Source organism: Macrobrachium nipponense, chromosome 44 (assembly GCF_015104395.2).
Source record: "Macrobrachium nipponense isolate FS-2020 chromosome 44, ASM1510439v2, whole genome shotgun sequence".
In the NCBI taxonomy this organism is placed as follows: Eukaryota; Metazoa; Arthropoda; class Malacostraca; order Decapoda; family Palaemonidae; genus Macrobrachium; species Macrobrachium nipponense.
In genome coordinates this window covers 6,294,336-6,296,514 of record NC_087221.1, presented here as the reverse complement: position 1 = coordinate 6,296,514, position 2,179 = coordinate 6,294,336, and the positions used below count along the sequence as shown (strand labels likewise).

The 2,179-nt window shown below is 39.4% G+C and overlaps 1 protein-coding gene across 1 annotated transcript; it reads left to right on the top strand.

Annotated features, from left to right (window-relative positions):
- Window positions 1-120: 120 nt before the first annotated feature.
- On the top strand, window positions 121-828 carry LOC135203900 (RNA-binding protein 25-like). The gene has a single exon (XM_064233832.1). The coding sequence runs from the start codon at window positions 121-123 to the stop codon at window positions 826-828; it is 708 nt and encodes a 235-aa protein (XP_064089902.1).
- Window positions 829-2,179: the final 1,351 nt, after the last annotated feature.

Here is a 2,179-nt window from a genome sequence, read left to right as displayed (position 1 = left end):
TAATATTTATTAATTAGTGAATAGTACTTGTGACATCTGGCGACCTTGCCAGGATGTAGACAGTGGTTTAAAAAGATAAATTGTGTTAAAATTGAGTAATCTGAAAGTCAGTCGGTAATTATGTCTTCCATCGCGGAATTAACAGCTCTCGGCAAAGAGCTTGGTTATGAAGGCGAAGACCTTAGAAGATTTGTAAGTGATGAACAAAGTGCTTTAAGGGATATTAGAAATAAGGAACGAGAATTAGAACGTGAAAAACTAGAAGCTGCTCGTGAGGAAAGAGAAAGGGAACGCCAGGAGAAAGAAAAGGAGCGTGAATATGACCGTGAAAAAAGTGAGAGAGATAGAGCTCATGAGATTCGTTTGTATGATATGCAAGAATCTTTGCAAAAACAGGAGATTGAGAAATTGAAACTGCAAAAAGAAATCAAGGACTCGCCAGTTAATACCGAAGGTTCCGACACTGAAGGTAACCAGGTAAGAGTAAAAGTTAAAGGTCCTTCTATTCCTGATTTTGATGAAAACAAAGATGATATTGATGCATATCTTAGGAGGTTTGAAGTTCTTGCTAGTGCAGCCAAGTGGCCTAAAGGGGATTGGGCTATAATTCTAAGTTCACATTTAAAGGGTGCAGCTTTGGAAGTTTACGTTAGACTTTCACCTGAGGATGCTTTGGATTATAATAAGGTTTCTGAATCACTTATGAAAAGATTTGATTGTACTGAGGAAGGTTTCAGAGTAAAGTTTCGGTCAGTTAAACCTCAGAAGAATGAGCTAGTTGAACAGTTTGTGTCTAGGTTAAGATATCTCTTGAAGAGGTGGATTTGAAATGTCAAAGTGTGAAATGACATGTGAAGGCTTAACTGATTATTTCTTATTGAGCAATTTTTGCAGAGTTGTGGCAGGCAGTTGCAGGTACATCTGAGAGAGCGATTACCATTATCGCTTAACAAAATGATTGAATTAGCAGAAAGTTATGTTCAAGCTCATGGAGGTTTATTTCATAATTCTAGATATTTTTCTACAGTACGTTAGTGACAGAGTTGACTTATCCGGGGAAGCGCATCCTGAGCAGACGGCTAAACCCATTAGATGTCACCCTCTCTTATTAAGTGTTATAAATGTGGACAAGTGGGTCATAAGGCTTCAATTGTCTAGAACATGCAAAAGGATCCAAGAAAAAATGGTCATGCTGCAGCAGGAGTTGTTTTATTGGACCAGAAAGGGCCGTAAAGGAAATTTTAAAGATCCTGTTGCGGATATAAATAATGAAGTGTTAAAAAATTATCACACTGAGTTGGCAAGTGTTGCTTCTGATATGCCTGTCGAGGAGGGTATTTTATACGGAAACCCAGTGAAAGTTTTGAGGGACACTGGTTGTACAACTGTCGTAGCCAGAAAAGACTTGGTGCCTGTTGAACATTTTACTGGTAAGAGCAGTAGGATTCGATATATGAACAAGAATCTTGTAGAAACTTATCCTTTGGCTGAAATTTACATTCAATCGCCATTTTTCACGGTATCTACCCTTGCTGTGTGCATGGAGGACCCTCTTTATGATCTCATTATAGGCAACATCCCTGGAGCAACAAGGCTGGAGGAACCCACATCCGGCGCTGTATTAACGAGAGCTGGTGCAAAGAAATCTCAATCTACATTCCAAAAGCTGAAAACTTCAGACTCTAAGATTTCTTGGGACATGGATTCAAAGGAAATCAAGAAAGAGCAAGAAGAGGATCCAAGCTTAAGATCTCTGCGAGATGATGCAAGAACTGGTAAAGCTATTACTAGAGATGGAAAAGGTAAGGCAGTTTTGGAGAGAGGATTGTTGTTCAGAATCTATTCAGACGAGGTATTGAACAGCAACTTAGTATTATTTACCGTTAAGCTTCGAGAGGGCGTGATGAGCATGGCACATGAAGGAATACTTGGAGGTCATTTGGGTGCTGAGAAGACCTTAGGTAGAATAAGACAGGAATTTTACTGGCCAGGTATTGGGGCAAGCAGTAAAGATTATTCTGTCAGTTGTGTGACATTTGTCAGAAAACTTATCCTAGAGGAAAAGTTGGGAAGGTACCTTTGGAGAGGTACCACTCATTGACACTCCTTTTAAACGTGTTGCTGTTGACTTGATAGGACCTATTTTGCCAAGACCAAGAAGGTAGTTCTGGTAACAAAT